Raw genomic sequence first — 19,971 nt, forward strand, 5'->3', positions numbered from 1 at the left:
TACCTATTAGCATTTCCCAGGAAATTTCGCTAAGCAGTTTTGGTTGTAGATGGAAATTAGCACGGCTCACAGTCACTAAAAATGAGATGCTAATAAATTTTCGAATATGTATGGCCAGGGGAATGAGATTTTTAAGAATGACCCAGGTGCACTAGGTAAAATAATATGAAACTAAGCGACATTGCATGATGCCCATTAACATAATATGGCAACTACATACGAGCACTCATTAGCCCACCAGGCATGTCGCGTCGGTCTCGCTCGGCCTTTCATAACATATTTATAAAGGCACATAACAGAGCTTCGGGTTTACTCTGTATTCCAAATATTTTCGACAATAGCCTCAGCTAAAACTGGACATCTGATATTTATATTATATATTTCAAGAAAAATCTGTCTAATCAGTTCTTTATTTGCAAATATAGACATAAGCCATGTAAATACATAATAATAATAATAATAACCCCGCGGGGGCAGCTTGTGGCGAGCTGACGGTGAGTGGCGACACCGCGGACCCCTATTCCAGAGGGCACTTTCATCTGGCCCTCGCCTCTGTGCTTGCCTTGACTGGCCGGCCAGAGTGGAGTCGCAAGAGCGGAACCTATGCTCCATGTTGGAAGTGTAAAATGTCATAACGCCGGCGGCCTGCTGAACGGATTACCGGGATCTGGCTACCGCAGACTCACCTCTCGACAACCTTACAGCCACTCCAAAGTGTTGCCCTGTTGTCGCACCGCGTGCGGCCATTGCGGGGCCCACTCAATGAGTTGGCGAGTCACCACCTGTCTTTAACAATATTGAGACTGATTGTCACGGCAGGTGTCCGCTAGTCTCCTCCCATAGCCCGATATCCAGTCCATCCAACATTCAAATCAATAGCCTATGCATGACCTTTAGTTCCCATCGCAGCACAAAAGTGCTGCACTACAATAGTCTTTGCACCTGGCGGGGACCATCTCCGGATGTATCACATTGTGCGTTCGGGGATGGTATCCGCCACGTGTATCCCTTGCTTTTAGATTAAAGTGTCTTAAAGGGTCTCTGCGCTGTTGGCTTTGGCTCCACGTACGCCTCTCAAAGGTCCGGGACCCCATGGTCCCGAGATATGGAAAAGACATACAAATAATAATAATAATAATAAAAACTAGTTACACAGAATTACTATAGTATTTTTTACATAACTTGGGTACGGTGACCGCTGTCCTATTAATTAATACATTAGAAGTTGCGTTGACGCATAAACGCGCCGATGCTTCGTCACCAACGGCCCGATTAGATAGATATTACAGTGTCAAAAGTGACGTTTTTGTTTGAAGAAAATCACGTACATATTTAAAATGTCCTAATGCCGCTCCTAGTTCAGTTAGCTAGACTAGTTGCGTCATTGTCGTATAAAATCTCAGGACTGGCAATAAGAATGGGGCCAGTACAGCGGTGTGACACCGCTACAACGCGATTGGTTGATGAGTTCGCATCACGCGCGCGATTGGTCGCAACTAGCTGCGTTAGGCTGCGCGATTGGCTCGAATTGGTGAGTCACACCGCTGAACTAGTACCATTTTTAGTGCCCGTAAGGCCAGTCCATAGATATAATACGTCAATGAGTTGTATATCGGATACGCTATCTTACTCGTAGATAACCGGGCGGTCCTTCGGTCCAGTATGGCCCTCACGTCGTCAATAAAGCGACCGCTAAATTAAATTCATGGCTGCTGTCCACTCGATACAACAATGTGTGGTATGTTAAAAGTTTACCCGCTGGCTTAGCTGCTTAGGCATTATTTACTGAACTTTCGTTTAGGACTATCTTATAGGATTATCTAGATAAGCTGCATTCCACGTACTTTCCTCTACTTAACGCATTTTATTTCGTATATTAGAACTTTTTTTCGGCGTTTAATGCCGGCGATTATTTTTCTGTAGGTACATATTTTTGACCATTTGTTACAGAAGAAGTAACTCCTATGCCTGCAAATCTTCAGAAAACTCGCATTTGTACGGGACAGCGGTAGACAATTTCATGGAATGCTCCATAATCGGTTTTCCTTGCTTAATTATTTTGGTAATACTTTATTTCACGTTAAAAGTTTTAATTTCAAGATTTTTTTCTCGTTGGAGACGCCTCTTAGTTACTAAATCTATTTCTATCTCATCGTCATCATTATTATACAAACCACAACGTGTTATAAAATGTGTTTGAAAAATATTTAAAATAGACATTACCTATGTAAAAATATAATATTACAGGCTACTTTCTCCATCGTATTGTATGTGCTATTGTGCTCATTGTTTTGTTTCTCCTTCAATTTACCGAAGCGATAAATGCATTTACAGTCAACTGAAACAATACTGACATGTTAGTTATTCAAAAGTTATAAAAAATCATAAGTCCTTTAATTTTGTGTCCGCACCATACGTGACCCGTGTGTTATAGCCTCTCCGCTTTTCTAAAGAGGCCCACTGATTACCAATCCGCCGGACGATATCGGTTTGTCAGTTAAACGCAAAATTTGACAGCTCCGAACAACAGGCTGATATCGTCCGGCGAACTGGTAATCTGTGGGCCCCTTAAGATCAAGTACGCCATAGATTTACTATGGATAACTTGATCTTAGAAATCGAATAGACGCAGTTAAAAAAATTCCTCCGGAAACATTGCCTGATGTGCAAAATACCTAGATCTCGAAAATCTCGGGTATATTGACAACCGTACACAAGTAAACAAGTACCCCTCATGGCATAAAGCAGTGAAAAGCCATTTCGTCTATAGAAGGCCCTGGTTTTAGGAATAACGGAAATTAAAGGATGTAACCCCTCAGGAAATAAAATACTAAAATATAATGCGAGTGACATAGATGCGGTGAAAATCCTTATGGATCCCGTTCGTGTGTCAAATACTGAATGTTTAGCAAAAATATACAGTGAGAATTGATACAAAATAAGCAAAATACATTGTAAGTCATTGAATGAAGTCAATAATACACATACAAGTACCTATATATTATTGTTGTACATATTTTTTTTTACATAATACTCCGCACCAACTATTCTTCTCTGTTTGGTTTAAAGGTTGACTGTTAGAGAATGCCGCATAGCATTAAGTGCGCCTTTTGTAACTGTAAATTTTTAACTGTGTTAAGTTTAAATAATACAGACATAATGTTTTGTGTACCAAGATATAATAATAAAAGAAATATTTAAAATAAAACGTTTAGGAACGATAAATGCTAACAAAATATTTACTATTACCACCATCACAAAACATTGATTTAAACTTTCACGATATTTACACATTAACTAAAACTTAATTTTAAGAGAGACAGGCTAAAGTTGACATAGTGTAATTATATTTCGTCACTTCATTTTTCAGATATAAATTTATATTAACCATGTAGTTTCCCTATTGTACAGGTAGCATCGCACACATTTAAGAGTAAGTATTTTGATTTAAAACTGACAAATAGCAACTTCCGCCCACTTCCGGTTATCCCTCCCCAGCGTGGGGCGGCCGCTCAGCTCCTCATTCCTTATTTGTGCGCGGTAGCGAGCACACGCTAAGCACGATGCCGAAACGTAGTGCGCGCATCAAATATTATAAAAATAAAATAAGAAAACTAGAAGAATCTCGTAGAAGAATAGTTTACTCTTCATCGGATTCTTCCGATGGTGACGGTAAGTATCGTAAATCAACGTTAGTCTCGAAAATCTTTCTGCCCGTTTCGTACACTACCTACTCTGGCCGAGAGCCAACTTTTATCTTTTTTATGACGTGCAATAAAAAAAAAAAAAAAAAAAAATAATAATAATTAAAAAATATATATATCCTGGGGGTTAGTCGAGAACTAACACGAAGGAATAAATCATCCTGGGGGTTGGTCGTGAACCAACACGAAGGAAAGTACGTTCGTATTTCGAACATTGATTTCGCCCGGGGGTTGGTCGTGAACCAACACGAAGGCAAAAGATCGAATAACGCACGAAACGAAACAAAAGGGCCTAGATATTTCCATTCCTTGCGAATTTTTACTTTGAGCATTAGAGCCGATTGAGGCTGTCGTTTTGTTCTATTTTACAAATAGATATCTTATAAGATTACATATTGCAGATACACATGGAAATACACCTGAGGAGGTTATGTTGCACACGGGCGCCGAGGCCGAATTACAATTACATCCGGTGCCTGAGCTCCAACCAAATCCTGACCCTAAGTTGCAACCAAACCCTGAACCCGAGTTACAACCAAATCCTGAACCCGAGTCACAACCAAACCCTGAACCCGAGTTACAACCAAATCATGAGCCTGAATTACAATTAGAACCGTTAGTAGCGGATCCTTTGAAGGCCACGGACGCAGATCAAATCGCGTCAGAGCTAAATCCTGATATTTTAGTGGCACTGGGTGCCAAAACTGGTGATGATGCGGTGTACGGCAACAAAATACACGAAAACCTAGCACAACTTTGGACGCCTTTATTAAAAAAAGGCATGTCAAAGGACGACAAGGACAAACTTCTTAAGGAATACTTAGTTCCTCAAAACTGTAGTTTGTTGCAGTCACCGAAACTAAATCCAGAGATATCTGCCGCCGTTCCAGAAACAGCTCGAGGTAGGGATAAGAAAATAAGTTTCAATCAGCAACAACTGGGCGCAGGCATCACGGCGATCAACAGAGCTATGGACGTCTTGATCAACGGCAACGAAGATAATTTAAAAGCAATTAGGTTCTTAAGTGACGCCTGCCGCATTTTAAGCGATCTACATCATGTTAATACACAAGCCAGAATCAAGCTATTAACACCCGGTTTAGAAAAACAGTTTCTAAATGTAATTCAAGACGCAAGCCGTGACGAAACATTATTCGGAAACAATTTATCCGAAAAAATTAAAGCTTGTAAAGCTATAGAGAAGCAAGGCCTTCAAATAAAGAAAAATCCTACTAACCTAATCCCGGCCCCATCCTACCCACCATATCCATCTACATCAACCGCTCGTCCTCCCCAACATCGGGGAAACTGGTCGTGGCCTCCCCGTTACCCGCTGATCAAGATGACGCGGGGAGCGCCCAGGAGGACGTCATCTTACAGACCGAGCTCTGCCTCGTCGGCTCAGACGAGGCCGGCCAGCAAGGCGACAACGCGTGCCCAATTAGCGCGCCGTTAACACAGGTACCACATGCGGGTAGAATACATTACTTTTTTGATTGTTGGCAAAACATTACTGGTAATTTGTTAATATTAAAATGGATCCGGGAAGGATATAGTATCCCCTTTGACACTGATGTTGTTCAAAATGTAGTACCCAATAATTCGATATGGTCAAATCAGGAAAAACATGAAATGTCTGAAGCTATTCAAAACCTTTTGAACTTAGGTGCAGTTTCAGAATGTCTCCCATTACCGGATCAATTTATATCTAGAATATTCTTGGCATCTAAGTCAAATGGAGGTAAAAGATTCATACTTAACCTCAAACCACTTAATAAATTTATAAAAACCGAACATTTCCAGATGGAAGACTACAGAACTGCATCTAAGCTTATCCCTAAAAACGGTTTTTTAGCAACAATTGACCTAAAAGAAGCTTATCTTCTTATACCTATCCACAGTTCATGTAGAAAGTTTTTACGCTTCCAATTTGAAGATAATCAATCACGTTTACTAACATATGAATTCACCTCCTTGCCGTATGGACTCTCAGTAGCCCCTAGAGTGTTTAGTAAAATAATGAGAGAAGTTGTAACATTTCTCAGGTCACGCGGCTTTAAATCTGTCGTATATCTTGACGACATTCTATGTATCGGCAATTCTTATACAGAATGTGTTAAAAATGTCAACGAAACACTAAACCTACTCGTTTGCCTAGGGTTTGTGATTAATTACGAAAAAAGTTCATTAAAACCTAAACAAATCTGTAAATTTCTTGGCTTTATGTATAATACGGCTAACTTGACAGTGTCATTACCTATAGATAAACAAAACAAAATTGCACAGTTAGTCCATAAATTTATGTCCTTGCCAAGATGTACAATTCGAGAATTCGCCCAACTTATTGGTGTTCTAGTCGCCGCTTGCCCAGCTGTACGATATGGCTGGCTATACACTAAAATCTTGGAACGGGAAAAATACCTGTTTCTACAAAAAACTGACGACTATGAAACTAAGGTCACCCCTCCAAAAACAATTATTAACGATCTGGTTTGGTGGGCTCAACACATATATAGCGCAACGAGCCCTATGAGAACATTAAATTTTAACAAAGTTATTTTTACTGATGCATCCTCCACTGGCTGGGGAGCAGTCAGTGACAATGATCGCGTTAATGGTTATTGGAGGGACGACGAGCGAAACCACCATATAAATTATCTCGAATTATTAGCTATTTTCTTAGGATTAAAATGTTTGGCACAAAATTGTTTTAACTGCGCAATATTATTGAGGGTAGATAACACAACTGCGTTAAGTTATATCAATAGGATGGGCGGTATTCAATACCCACATTTAACAAACCTTACTAGACAAATCTGGCAGTGGTGCGAGACACGAAATATCTGGTTATTTGCATCATACATAAATACAACGGAGAATTTTGAAGCTGACGAAGAATCAAGAAAAATTAATCCAGATACGGAATGGGAGCTCTCTCAGACGGTTTATGAGACTATAGTAAGTAAATTCGGACAACCGCAAATTGATTTGTTTGCGTCTCGCACCAACGCTAAATGTCACGATTACATATCGTGGAAAAGAGACCCAGAGGCCCTAACAATTGATGCCTTTACAGTGAGTTGGAACGAATATTATTTCTATGCATTTCCTCCATTCTCGTTGATGTTGAAATGCGTACAAAAAATATTCGAAGACAATGCAACTGGCGTTGTCGTATTTCCACATTGGCCATCACAGCCGTGGTACCCTCTTTTAAAAAGTATGTTAGTTTCTGAAATAATGTATTTTGGACCGCATAAAGACCTGTTACATTCTCCTTTCAGGAGTCATCACCCCCTGTTCAGAAAACTTACCCTGGGTGTCGCGAAGCTTTGCGGGAAGCCTACGCACGGCAGGGACACACGGCTGTCGCTATAAAGCTGATGGTGGCCTCGCTCGCTGACAATACGATAAGTCAATATAACTCATCCCTCAAGCTTTGGTGGGACTTTTGTTTAATTAATCAAGTTGATTTCTTTGAAGGTTCTATTAAATCGGTAATTACATTCCTATCTGAGCAGTTTTCTAAAGGCGCGTCTTATGGTACTATCAATTCTCATCGCTCAGCTTTATCTTTGCTATTAGGCCCTAAGAACATTGGATCGGACCCATTAGTAAGACGATTATTGAAAGGCGTGTATAGACTTAAACCTACTGCCCCTAAATACAACAGTACATGGGACCCAAAAAAAGTGTTACACTATATTTCGCAATGGACGCCTCATAAAGACATCCCTTTCGAAAATTTAACTAAAAAATTAGCTGTGTTATTCGCATTATGTACGGCCCACCGTGTTCAAACGCTGTCGTTAATTAAAGTAAATAATATACAGTTTACACCCAATGGTGCTCAAATATTCATCACTGATATTATTAAAACTTCTGGGCCTAATAGAGAGCAGCCAGTACTAATTCTTCCTTATTTTAAGGAAGACCCCACAATTTGCCCTGCGAAAGCGTTAAATGATTACTTAGATATAACAAAGGATATGAGAACTGATACGATAAATAATCTTTTCTTAACCTGCAGACGTCCCTATAAAGCTGCTTCATCGCAAACCATTAGTAAATGGATCAAAAAAGTATTATCAGCGAGCGGAGTAGATGTGATGTACGGCGCACACAGCGCACGACATGCGTCAACGTCAGCTGCGAACGCGGCTGGTGTTAGTGTTGACGTTATTAGGAAAACAGCGGGCTGGTCCAGCTCGTCACTGACGTTTGCCAAATTCTATAATAGACCCATTATAGATCACTCTGAATTTGCCAGGTCTGTTTGTTTACCAAATAACTCAACATAGGTACAATTAAGATCAATTAGAAGATTGTCAAGGTTATAATAAATATGATAAAATAAAACATGCATTCTTGGTTCTGTTATTAAAATATATTTAATACATACACTGGTTTCCTTTTTAATATCACCAAAACTTATATCTCTAAACATCTACATGGTTAATATAAATTTATATCTGAAAAATGAAGTGACGAAATATAATTGATGATCAAACGAACTTCTTGAAGTGAAGTTCGATCGAAATTATATGAGTCACTTCATTTGAAGATATAATATAAGGTCCCTCCCGCCCTAGAACCCTGATATAAGTTTTGGTTCCTGACTTCTCTAAAAATAATGAGGAGCTGAGCGGCCGCCCCACGCTGGGGAGGGATAACCGGAAGTGGGCGGAAGTTGCTATTTGTCAGTTTTAAATCAAAATACTTACTCTTAAATGTGTGCGATGCTACCTGTACAATAGGGAAACTACATGGTTAATATAAATTTATATCTTCAAATGAAGTGACTCATATAATTTCGATCGAACTTCACTTCAAGAAGTTCGTTTGATCATCAAATAAGTGCTAAAATCTTATTTTATCAACACTCCAATACCACCCGGTTCTTCTATAACGATACCTATTTCGAGCATGAAACACGCATGACAAAAAAGTTTTTTTTGGCACTTTTTAAAATGAATGTTAAATGATAATAATAAAACCGGGCAAGTGCGAGTCGGATTCGCGCACGAAGGGTTCCGTACCATAATGCAAAAAAAAAACAAAAAAAAAAAGCAAAAAAAAAACGGTCACCCATCCAAATACTGACCACTCCCGACGTTGCTTAACTTTGGTCAAAAATCACGTTTGTTCTATGGGAGCCCCATTTAAATCTTTATTTTATTCTGTTTTTAGTATTTGTTGTTATAGCGGCAACAGAAATACATCATCTGTGAAAATTTCAACTGTCTAGCTATCACGGTTCGTGAGATACAGCCTGGTGACAGACGGACGGACGGACGGACGGACGGACGGACGGACGGACGGACGGACGGACAGCGAAGTCTTAGTAATAGGGTCCCGTTTTACCCTTTGGGTACGGAACCCTAAAAATGGTTCATGTCAGGAGCCTTGTGACTCCAGGCCGCGTAGCCAAAATGCCAATCGCTTGCGCTCCGTAGCGATCGAAACGCAATTGTCACTGTCGCACTAATATGGAAGAGACACAAAGCGTTTTGTTGTCGTAGCGATAGCGATTGCCACCTTGGCTAGGCTGGCAGGACTGCTCTTACTTTTTTAGGATTCCGTACCCAAAGGGTAAAACGGGACCGTATTACTAAGACTCCGCTGTCCGTCCGTCCGTCCATCCGTCCATCCGTCCATCCGTCCGTCCGTCCGTCCGTCTTCCCGTCCGTCTGTCACCAGGCTGTATCTCACGAACCGTGATAGCTACAGTTGAAATTTTCACAGATGATGTATTTCCGTTGCCGCTATAACAACAAATACTAAAAAGTACGGAACCCTCGGTGGGCGAGTCAGACTCGCACTTGTCCGGTTTTTTATGACTTTTGAAGAAGAAACATGTCACTATTGTTTCCGTTGGCTGTAAATGCGTTTATCGCTTCGGTAAATTGAGGCGGAACCAAATAAAACAACGAGCACATACAATAAATTCTCCGATACCGAGGATAGGGCTGTCAGCCGGGCGGGACACTTCGAGCCCAGGCTATCTTTATACTAGACATGTGCGCCGCGCCGCCGCGCCGCCGCCGCCGACGATTTTTCCACGCCGCCGCCGCCGATAAATTTGACCGGCGTATAATCGGCGTGGGAAATTTTGATACCTATCGTGTCTTATTCCATGTTGCGTAGTGAATAGATAGTATCAGACGTATAATTTAAAGATCCTTATGCTTTTTCGCTTATTATTTGATGGTGAACCAAATTAGCATCATTATTGTCGTTGCGGTGTTAGCTGTGATAACGATTTAGTGTTAATTTAAACAAGATCTAGTTTCTGGATCTCAGGTTATTATTTGATATTTTTTCGCACAGCTTTTTTGTAAAACGTAAATGAAATTGTATATTATGTGATAAATAAATAAATCATATTTATTAATTTATATAATATACAATTTCATTTAAAATTACACATGATCAATTCTTAGTCATTTTATGGTGATTATCAGCTTCTTGTACTTAACAATATACAGCGTGACCTTAGCCATTAGACAAACCCTGAAATCCCACGTAGGGTTACTTCTAAGAAATGCTCTAACGGTAATAATTTTTTAATTAGAACAAAAGATAGAAAAATATATTATCAAACAAAAGTTATTTCCAATAATCGACAGCAAAAATAAACATACTGTATTAATCATTGGCAGTGCTTTTGACAATTTGTTTGAAAATGTGCAGCAATGATGACATTTATCAAAAGTCAGAATCTTATTAATGTCATCAATAAAAAAGATAATCAAAACGGTCGAAGAAGGTTTCATACTATTTATTACCTCAGGAACTACTAACACATACAGGTTGCTCCAAAGTAAAAAAATTGTAATTTGTTAATTTCTTCGTAACCGCTACACAGATTGTTATGATACTTTGTATTTCGGCTTTGTCCAATGGCTAGGGACACCCTGTATATTTTAATCAAAATTATAAAAATCAGTCTAAAACTTCGCAATAAGCTATTTAAACAATTACTTATTAATACCTAGGTACTTATAGGAACTTAAATCACCAACTATCATCACTAAGCTAGCAGTAAAGAAAACAAAGTAGACCTTAGTATTCCGTAAAACGGGACACTTCAAAGACATTCTGTTGAGCGAATCTACCTGCCAGAGACGTTTTCTTTCGAAAACGATGACATCTTTAATCTAACATTACATTTCTGTTAAACTTCAGTTCAGACAAATGTAAGTATGTAGTTCATCATTATTTCGTAACAAATCCTAGGTGAGGCGACAGCGGCTGGGAAAAGTCAATATACATAGATTTAAGACTTAACTTATAAATAAATCTTTTTGTGTTTTATTTGTATTCCACTTACAAAGTAAAAAAAAATACTGCCTAAAATGTAGCGTTTTAAAGTATCCTTTTTATTTTTATATTTAAACATACCGTTGGTAACCGTTAGGTTGGTATTGGTTGCCAAGTGTCATGATGGGATATAATTTTCGGCAATCATCATATATATAAAATTGAAAAACCAGAACGGGATAAAAAACGATTTATGGGCGGTGGTCGTCCATATTCGTCTTAAGGCGGAAATTAATCTAATGAACGTTTTTGCAATTAGGCTTATAAAAATAAATAATAATTTTATGTTGAAACGAGTTTTAAATGAATAACTACGTAGAAGTATAATTTTGCCTTTTATCAAATCACATAATTTTTTTCAGATATTTTGCGTATTAAGTTATCCAAATAACGAGTACAAATAAGAAATCCCTATCACCGTTATGAACCCTGGCCGGGTTGACACACTCTTTATTTCATTTACGCGAGCGGAGCTGCGGGCCCGTCTAGTATAATATGTTTTGGATAGCCTAGTAAATACTCGGAAGGCTTTAATATAGAGTTTCTACAGCCACGTTCTCATGCAGTATCAAAAAATATGCCACGCCGATTTCACGCCGATCACGCCGCCGCCGCCGGTCAAAAAATCATCGGACGCCGCCGCCGATGATTTTGCCATCGGCGCACATCTCTACTTTATACGTATACGGTTTAAATACTTGCTGGTAAAGAAAATTCTCTGAGAACAATAACTTTAAAAAAATTGGAGTAGTTTAGATTCTAATTTAAATAAGTAATAAGATTCTACGATTGCTCATTTTTCTACCTTTTAGACTTTAGTTTATCAACAAAAAAAGTATTAACAGAATAATTAAACTAAACATTAAAATATCCCATCCTTTTAGACTATTATTGTTCATAAATCGTACCTATAAATAAAAAAGTGGAAAAAAACTAATATTCATTATTTCTCTTAAAAGGTAGCTGTTAAATATTTTTATAGTGTGTTTGACATAAGTCTTAGTTCGTTGACATACAACAAACAAAGTTTCGTTAACAAAGTTTGTAAGTATAGCTTTTAATGAGACTTGAAATTATTTATTAACGGAATATGAAAATTATAGAACAGACAAGCTTTTGTTCGGTTTTTTGACATCTAGAACCGTGTGGCAACCCTGAAGAAAATAAAGAAAACGGCATACAAGAGGCAACTGATTGTATGAGAGCACAAAGGCATGGCAGACGCATCCTAGTTTCACGCTATCGCGGGTAAAGACAGATCGATATGACACTTCGAATCGAACAAACGGCTTTTAATTGATTCGATGCTCATACATCTAGTTTTGTTATTTAATTAAAAGTACTTAATTTGGCGATTCTAGATACTCTTACCCCTTTTTTAATTTGTTGTTATAAAATTGAGGAACGCTGTAACGCTGGGCCAATCTAGCCACAGAGTGCAGTGGATAACAGGGATATAGGGGCAGAGGAAGACCAAAACTAACATGGCGGGACGACCTAGATACATAGGTACATATAGGTACTTATTGTATGGAGGTCTGCACAGCTTACAGCCTGTAAAAAACAAGATACGTAAACGTCAAAAATAACTTACTCGTAAAAACAAATTGTAGGTGACCTTTTATGAAATATCAATAGAGTTGTCTCGACTACGACAGTAGGTACAGTCACCTGCAATAATATGTTACGCAACGAAGGCCGCAAATATATCTGACAAGATCTTATTTGTAGAGCCATAAAAGCGTGTCACATATTTTTGCGGCCTTCGAAGAGTAACATATTATTGCAGGTGACTGTACATACTTATTTATAGTGCTTTGACAGCTTCAAATTAGTTCAAATATGTCCAATATATGTACAGAAGGTATACTTTGGAGATAAAGCCATCATTAAATTTCCTTTATAGATACAAAATGTGCGAAATAAAGATAATTTATTCACAGGGCTTTTTTGATACGGAACAACATACATATATTATGCGTAAATAATATGAAAGCTTCATAACTCATAAAGTACAAGATTCAGATTCGCTCAAACAAAATTTATGGCGCTAAGTTCTTTTATAATGAAACCCCAAGAAAAGTCGTAAAAACCCCTAGTGCTATAATCACCCCATAGTCGGTAGCCCTGAGATGTTATCCCTATTACTTGCAGTGTACGGGTGAGACGATAACTCAGGCGTCCAGTTTGACTGCGCTCCCTGATTACGCATGGATGTTACGGATCTCTAGCTCATCTTACACTGGTTTATTCGAGACTCCTGACGTAAGGCATGTCCTGTCTCGAATACATGCCCTGTTAACGTCGTCCATTTATCGGGCATAAAAGGCGTAAAAATGGCGGTAGTTCTCTCGTACATCGTACTGATCTGGGACCTTTCTTGCAAAAGGACTTTATTTTATTAAAAGACTAAGCGAGTTACGACTTCTTGGAGTTAAGGTGGTTTGGTGAAGGAAGCTCACAGGAGATTAACCGGTACTGTAAAGATGAGATAAAAAGGGTGATTTTAATTAAATGAATATAAGGATTTTTTGAGGAATCAACAGAGGGTTTGTATCTTAATAAGTAGGAAAGCATTATCATTAATAAATGAGACGAGGACAACTTGTAATTTTATTAGAATAAAGAAAACAATACTCCAGCTTCGGCAAAATTTATTTCGTATGTCTGTCTGTCTAGTTTTTCTCCTCTATAAGTCGGATTTCTCAACCGATTCTCGTAATTTTTTTTAAGTTTCAATAATAATATGGCCTTTTTTGGCGCTTCTGTACTTAGATTTGTTTCAGGCATGGCAGAGCCATACTTTCTTTTTCAGTTACATCTCACAGAGCAACTAGTATGTAATACGTAGGTAACTAACTATGTTTGTTATTTTAGACCAAACAAGCATTTTCAATTATCTATTAATTTTCTCATAAGGTGTTACACTTATAATTTCAATCAGAGTGTTTTATAAATTCCGTAATAAGATTATTCGGGCTGATGAAGTGGAGGGATAATGAATTCTCGTTGAATGGTGGAATCACTGAGAGCATGTGGCAATTAGTAGCGCGCCTCTATCAAGCAAACCAACGCGATAATGAGTAATTTCGTTAACGCTACAATCAGAATGTTGACTCATGTTGATTTTTATGAATTATGGTAACATTCCATTTCTAACCGCAGCTGCACTACTGGTACTGAACACGTCGCTGTCATTGTCAATTTCCATAGTAAAATTGCTGTATTGCAGCTGCAGTTAGAAATGGAATGTCACCATTAATCTGGTTTGATGAATGGCGGCCCAATTCGAACTTTAAGATACGTCAGTTAATAGATCTAGAAACGATATGGATTAGATGTGTCAGTGTCAAATGTGACGTTTCTTCAAACAAAAACGTCACTTTTGACACTGACACATCTAATCCATATCGTTTCTAGATCTATTAATTGACGTAAGGTCACTGTGGGCAAGTCCGTCTATAAGGCAAGTCCGTCAACACGTTATAACTTTTGAATTTGAAGGCGTATGCGACTTTGGAGTCCAGTCGATTAACCAGTTTTTCGCGCTAGTTCCGTCACTGTAAAACAGATGGCGCTGTGACAACCAACTTCAGAGCAATTCGCCTCAACAAGTCATTTCGTGTTTTGAACTCGAAGTCATAGTGCGACAGCCGTTCGAAAAAAAATTGTTAAAAATAGTTTTTGAAAAGATTGTGCATCAGAAAGTAACTACGTAGGTAGCATAAGAACCAGTTGTCTTTATTCTATTTTTAAAATATCAGAAATTAGCTTAGTTTTGTAATTATACGTTCCACAATTTATCATATTAAAATTTGACTAAGTTGGAAAGTCCGTCTATTATGTTCAAGGCAAGTCCGTCATATGCCGGACTTTCGTTAAATCAGAGATTACCAACTGTTTTTGCGACTTTAATATTATAACGATTTGATAAGGTATCAAAAAATCCTCCTGACTTTGCGCATGATGTTACTTTATTAAATTTTGATCTCAGTAAATTAAAAGAAACGATTAAAATTCATTTTAAAATTACTATTGATCTTTTATTTCGGAAATCAAAAAAATAATTATGTTTAATTATTTGCCAAAAAAGGTTTACCACCCCATTTTGGTAGTATATGCCGGACTTGCCTTTGTTTTAGAAAAATGGTGTTTATTTGGAATCTAAACCGTATATTAACAAGTTTAAAATACACTTTTCATTGTCTTGATCCGTTCTTTTTAGGAATTTGACTACGAACACATACGCACCCATAGATTGGCTGATATCATAACTAGACGGACTTCCCTTAAACTGCACGGGAAGTCCGTCTACTCGCCGAATTTTAAAAAATGCCATTGGTTTTGCTTAATTTGTGCTTGAAATGATCTGTCACTAAGGCTAAACTATTAATTATTAAATTCTTCATCGTATGCGATTACAAGCAGTAACATAGGTGAATAATTAACGGAACTAGATCAATCCAAAGTAAAAAAAAAATAAAGTATGCCGGACTTCGCCACAGTGACCTTATCTTAAAGTTCGAATAGGGCAGTGGAAATGAAGCCATCTATCAAAATCAAGTACTTACCTTCATTATAAAAAAAAATATTAAATTTACACGACATTAAAGTTTCGACATTTTATTTTACTTTATTACCTAATGAAAAATTGATGTCATGCCATTCCTCACATTATATTACACGATTTTTTTCGTAGCGATTATTTCCGAAAATATACACTTTATCGAAAAATGGCTGTGAAAGACCCGTACGACCCGATTCGAGTTTTAAGGTTCGTTAAATATTACGTCTAGATACGATATAGATTAGATATATCAGTACCAAAAGTGACGTTTCTTCAAACAAAAACGATAAACGATATCGTATCTAGACGTACCTACCTAATATTTGACGTATCTTAAAGTTCGAATCGGACCGGTATTCATTTTGAAATATGTACCTAAGTACCTATAAAACGACACTCCGCACGATATACAACAATAGTTAAAGCGGTAAGTCTCGGTATTCCATCTCGTAAGTCAAAGCAAAGATATTAAACGTCAATGGTAAACATGAATTTATTTTGACAATTTAGCACACATTTTTTTTATAGGTATTCCTTAAAAATGCCGATTTTTGTGCAGTTTGATTGGCCAAGTAAACTTGCATATCTCCTTTTTAGGGTTCCGTACCTCAAAAGGAAAAAACGGAACCCTTATAGGATCACTCGTGCGTCTGTCTGTCCGTCTGTCACAGCCGATTTTCTCCGGAACTACTGGACCAATCAAGTTGTAATTTGGTACACATATGTAAGTTTGTGACCCGAATACGGACATGTAACGTAAACAAATGAATTTTAAACATGGGGGCCACTTTTGGGGGTTAATGAAAAAATAAAAATAAAAAATTTTCAAACTATATCATGTTACAAATCAAATGAAAGAGCTTATTGTAAGGATTTTAAATATTTTTTTTTTATAATTTTCGAATCAACAGTTTAGAAGTTATTCAAGAAAATAGGCAAAAAATGACCATTCCCCCCCTTATCTCCGAAACTACTAGGTCTAAAATTTTGAAAAAAATACATAAAATAGGTCTATACCTATAGATGACAGGAAAACCTATTAGAAATGTACAGTCAAGCGTGAGTCGGACTTAATTACAGTTTTTAATCCGACCCCTACGGATTTTTGAAAGAGATTTCACTCACGTTTCACATAAAAAATACATTGTTAACAGTGCCGGATTACTTAGAGTAGTAGTTTTCTTAGAGTAATTGGTGATAATTTTCTGATAAGATAATCATTTTAAATATTTAACGGTCTTACCTACTTACGAGTAATTGTAAGGTCAAATTAAAAATAATGTTTTAAAAAAATGTTAAATTGAGAGCTAGCTTAAAGTTTTTTATACTCGTCGACTTTAATAGTTGAATTAATAAAGACTTTGTAACCAATAAGCAAAACAAGCACGTGCTTAGGGCACCACGTTCAGGAGGGGCACCAAAATGCCAGGTTGAAAAAGGTGAACAAATTTTAAAATTAGGGACAGACACATCGTTTTTACCACACGATTTTTTTTTAGCTGTCCAAAAGCTAATTTGCAAAAATAATGGCGCGTAATTCTTTGGGAAACAATCGGTAGCAGTAGAAGAGTCGTGATTACATGCATAGATTCGATTTCAACCCACTCTTTTGCGGTTCGGCGTTAGGTCTTATGCGAAACCTTCTGCCTTAATTACACTTGGGCGTGGATCCAAATCCAAGCTTTCCTCTTTCGCAGCTAGGCCTACTGCCTTTCTCACACTTCGCCTATTCAATTCCAAGCTCTGCTTTCTTGCATATTTTATGCATGGATACAACCTCGAATATCGAAGCCTAAGAAATATCGAGCCCTATGCGAAGCTAGGCTGATAGAAAACTGTCCCATCCCTTCTCTGTATGAAATCCTGGATTCGCGCCTGGTTGGGACTAAAAGTAAAATTGCGTTTGTATATCGAAAAATTTTCGCACTCGCTTCGCTCGCGTTTTCAATAACTTTATAAGGTATGATAAAGGTGACATTCGGGTGGCGACTGCAGCAACATTACTCTGTTGCAACGTTACTGCTGCAGTACTGTCAACTTCCGTGATAAAATGATGTGACTGATTTCCATACTAAAAGTAAAAATTTACAACTGTCTATCATATTGCGTTTTTATATCGAAAAATTTCCGCGCTCGCTTCGCTCGCGTTTCTATTACTTTCTAAGCTATGATAAAGGTGACATTCGGGTGGCGACTGCAACAGCATTAGGTACTCTGTTGCAACATTACTGCTGCGGCACTGTCAATTTTCGTGATAAAATGATGTGACTGATTTCCATTCTCAGCTGTAACGCGGCAATGAACTTCTCTCAATTTACCAAAAAATCAATGTAATCTTGATGACCCGAGGGAGAGGGGGCACCTAGAAATCCTTAGGGCATCAACATATCTTAATCCGGCACTGATTGTTAAAAATTGTGTAATATACGGAACCCTTGGAACGCGAGTCCGACTCGCACTTGGCCGGTTTTTTGTATTAAACCTAAAAATGTCTACAGATGTAGTGCATAATTGTTTTCCATCGTATTTTCTCGGAAACGTTCGTATTTGTCATGCTACTTCAGTCAACCTCAGTACTTTTTGTACCGAGACTGACTAAATAGCAAGACACTTTCGTACGTTTCCGTGAAAATACGATGGAAAACAATTATGCATTACATCTGTAGTTATATTTGACGTCGACGGACTGTACAGTCGCCATCAGATATATCGGAGCGGCCAAGGTGCTCACAAATATCTGAACACGCCTCTATTGTCAAGGCGTTAGAGTGTGTGTTCAGGTATTGTGAACACCTTGGCCGCTTCGATATATCTAATGGCGACTGTAGTAAAGTGCTCCGAAGCCAGCCAACGACGTGATAATGAGTAATTGTATCAACGCTACATTCAGCTGTTTACACGTCTTGTTTCGTTAGGATAATACTATTAACAAGGGCACTAACTGAGCTTAATTCAATTGCGAAAAAAACGGTCAGTTAACTTTACTAACGTGTACGAATTGTATGAGTAGATCAAGGTTTTAACTAATATGGCTCAGCGATCCAAAGAGGGTCTTGGCCTCCGAAACGAGTGCACGCCACTTTTCCCGATCCTGCGCCATTTCCTGCCAGTTATCGGCTTGAAGCTGACGCTGATCCGTTCCACAGGGTTTCCCCAGCGGTATCTGGGCCGACCTACCGGGCGGCCACCAGTCGGCCTTCCCAGCTACGCCCTCGTGGCAGCCCGATCCTCTCCCATTCTTAATAGGTGACCGAACCAGCGAAGTCTGTGGGATTTCGTTTCGCCGATGATATTGGGTCTAGCCACCAACTCCTCGATTTCGGCAGATCAATGTTTTAGAGGAGAAAAATTGGCTATCTCATTCACTCCCGCTGATGTGATGCCGCCTGGTTTCTATAGGGCAGTCAATTTTTTTTCGCGATTTCGGCATTGGTCCCATAATAAAAGATGTTCAGTATGACCTGTAAAGGAAAGTCACTACCCAACCCTATGGCTGGCGGTTAAAATTTCACCCTGTACAAATTTGTTGAAATATGTATTAATAAAAATATTTTGTATGTTTTAAGTGTGGTTGTACTTCAAGCTTACATCCGATATGCGTAGTAAGTATCGATTACAAAGTAAGTACCTACTTACTTATTTAAAACCAATCATCATCATCATCATCATCATCTCAGCCATAAGACGTCCACTGCTGAACATAGGCCTCCCCCTTGGACCTCCATACGTGCCGGTTGGAAGCGACCCGCATCCAGCGTCTTCCGGCGACCTTAACAAGCCAGTCCACCAATGTTAAACCAATGTTATTATACAATTCGACACATTGCATCACTGTATACGACATCAATTAAAACCGAATTACACCGCCCAAGCTGTTTCAATTACTGAATAATACCACCCATTAGTAACGAGTATTGTCAGCTGACCTCAATCCCGCTGCCGAACGATTGGAAAACAATGCGGTAAACATGACATTCCTGACCGCTACTAAATATACCCGTACCCAGTACCATGAGTCTGAAAGTGTCAACACTTACATATACGCTAACGTATACGTAACTAATTACTTTCTATGCATCTCGCTCGTGCTGACTGAATAGTGCGAGCGAGATGTATAGAAAGACGTTAGCGAATATGTCAGTGTTGACACTGTCAGTAATAATAATAACTCCACGGCCGACTTCGGCCACGGCGACTGCTGTCAACTCCGTTGCTGTCGCTGGTGTGCTCGCAAGTGGCTGATGTAGCCGATCTTGTTAGTAAAAGTTCGCGAACATTGCAGGCATGTGAGCACACCGTTTACTCCTACTATGTACTAAACGAATCCTAACACTAGTACCCGTACCACGAGTAAGTACTATACTGTGTATCTTTAGG

General features: G+C 38.5%; 2 protein-coding genes across 2 annotated transcripts in view; one reads left to right on the forward strand and one right to left on the reverse strand.

Moving 5' to 3' along the window:
* LOC134806388 (protein O-mannosyl-transferase TMTC1-like) overlaps positions 1 to 19,971 on the reverse strand; it is a 163,218-nt gene that overhangs the window by 108,616 nt on the left and 34,631 nt on the right. The window lies entirely within an intron of this gene.
* Positions 3,817 to 8,579, forward strand: LOC134806258 (uncharacterized). Its single transcript, XM_063779487.1, has 2 exons — positions 3,817 to 5,165; positions 6,989 to 8,579. Exon 1 carries the CDS (start codon positions 4,135 to 4,137, stop codon positions 5,158 to 5,160), a length of 1,026 nt encoding a protein of 341 aa, XP_063635557.1. The 5' UTR covers positions 3,817 to 4,134; the 3' UTR covers positions 5,161 to 5,165; positions 6,989 to 8,579.

Source organism: Cydia splendana, chromosome 3, assembly GCF_910591565.1.
Source record: "Cydia splendana chromosome 3, ilCydSple1.2, whole genome shotgun sequence".
NCBI classification, from domain to species: domain Eukaryota; kingdom Metazoa; phylum Arthropoda; class Insecta; order Lepidoptera; family Tortricidae; genus Cydia; species Cydia splendana.